General features: G+C 66.6%; 1 protein-coding gene across 1 annotated transcript in view; it reads right to left on the reverse strand.

Moving 5' to 3' along the window:
- The window catches only part of LOC104132692 (cadherin EGF LAG seven-pass G-type receptor 2-like), a gene marked incomplete at its 3' end in the record, with an annotated part of 21,538 nt that extends 21,122 nt beyond the window's left edge, over nt 1–416 (reverse strand). The window contains 1 exon segment of the mRNA XM_035901690.1: nt 1–416. This exon segment is cut by the window's left edge and continues 102 nt beyond it. Coding sequence (XP_035757583.1) covers nt 1–272 — 272 coding nt within the window.
- Between the last annotated feature and the right edge of the window lie 499 nt (nt 417–915).

Genomic DNA, 915 nt, shown 5'->3' on the forward strand with positions numbered 1-915 from the left:
GTCAGCACCTCGTAGCCCACCTCCAGGTTCTCCCGCACGCTCTCCCGGTACTCGGGCTGCTCGAAGGTTGGGTCATGGTCATTGGCGTCACTCACTGTCACCGTCAGCGTGGCCATGGCACTGCGCCGGGGTGTCCCATGGTCCACTGCCGTCACCCGGAAGACGTGGGTGCTCTTGCTCTCGCGGTCCAGGGGAACAGCAGTGGTGACGGCGCCGGTGACGGGGTCCATGGTGAAGAGGGAGTCAGAACGGCTGTCGAAGAGGGCAGCCATGGCGTAGTGCAGCTGGCCCGCCTCCCCCTCATCGGGGTCCACTGCCGTCACCCGTGTCACCAGTGTCCCCGCCGGCTGGTTCTCCCCCACCGAGGCCTGGTAGCTGGAGGGCTGGAACTGTGGCGCCGTGTTGGGGCTGCGGTGCCGGCGGGAGCGGCCATGGGTCCTGGGGCTCCCAGTGGCCCCTGTGGTCAGGGGGTCCCCAACATCCCTGGTACCCACTGTCTCCCCGGTCCTCCTGATGGCCCTGGGGACTTTCCCAGTGGCCCCATTACTTCCAGTAACCCTGGTGTTCCTGGGGACTTTCCTGGTGCTCCTGGTGGCCCTGGGGACTTTCCCAGTTTTCCCAGTGTGTCCAGCAACCCCAGTGTTCCTGGGGACCTGGCTGCCTCCGGTGTCCACCGTGCACCCAACATCCCGGGTGCTCATCCCGTCCCCGGTGCTCCCGGTGTCCGTGGGGATGCCGGTGCTCCCAGTGTCCCCAGCGTCCCTTGTACTCCTGGTGTCCCCGGGGACTTGGCTGCTTCCAGCACATCCAGTGTCTGCGCTGCCTCCAGTGCTCCCGGTACGTTCAGCGTCCCTGCTGCCTCCAGTGCTCCCAGTACACCCAGTGTCCCCGGTGCCTCCAGTGCTCCCAGTACAT

Source organism: Egretta garzetta, unplaced genomic scaffold (genome assembly GCF_000687185.1).
Source record: "Egretta garzetta isolate BGI_Z169 unplaced genomic scaffold, ASM68718v1 scaffold1461, whole genome shotgun sequence".
Taxonomy (NCBI): domain Eukaryota; kingdom Metazoa; phylum Chordata; class Aves; order Pelecaniformes; family Ardeidae; genus Egretta; species Egretta garzetta.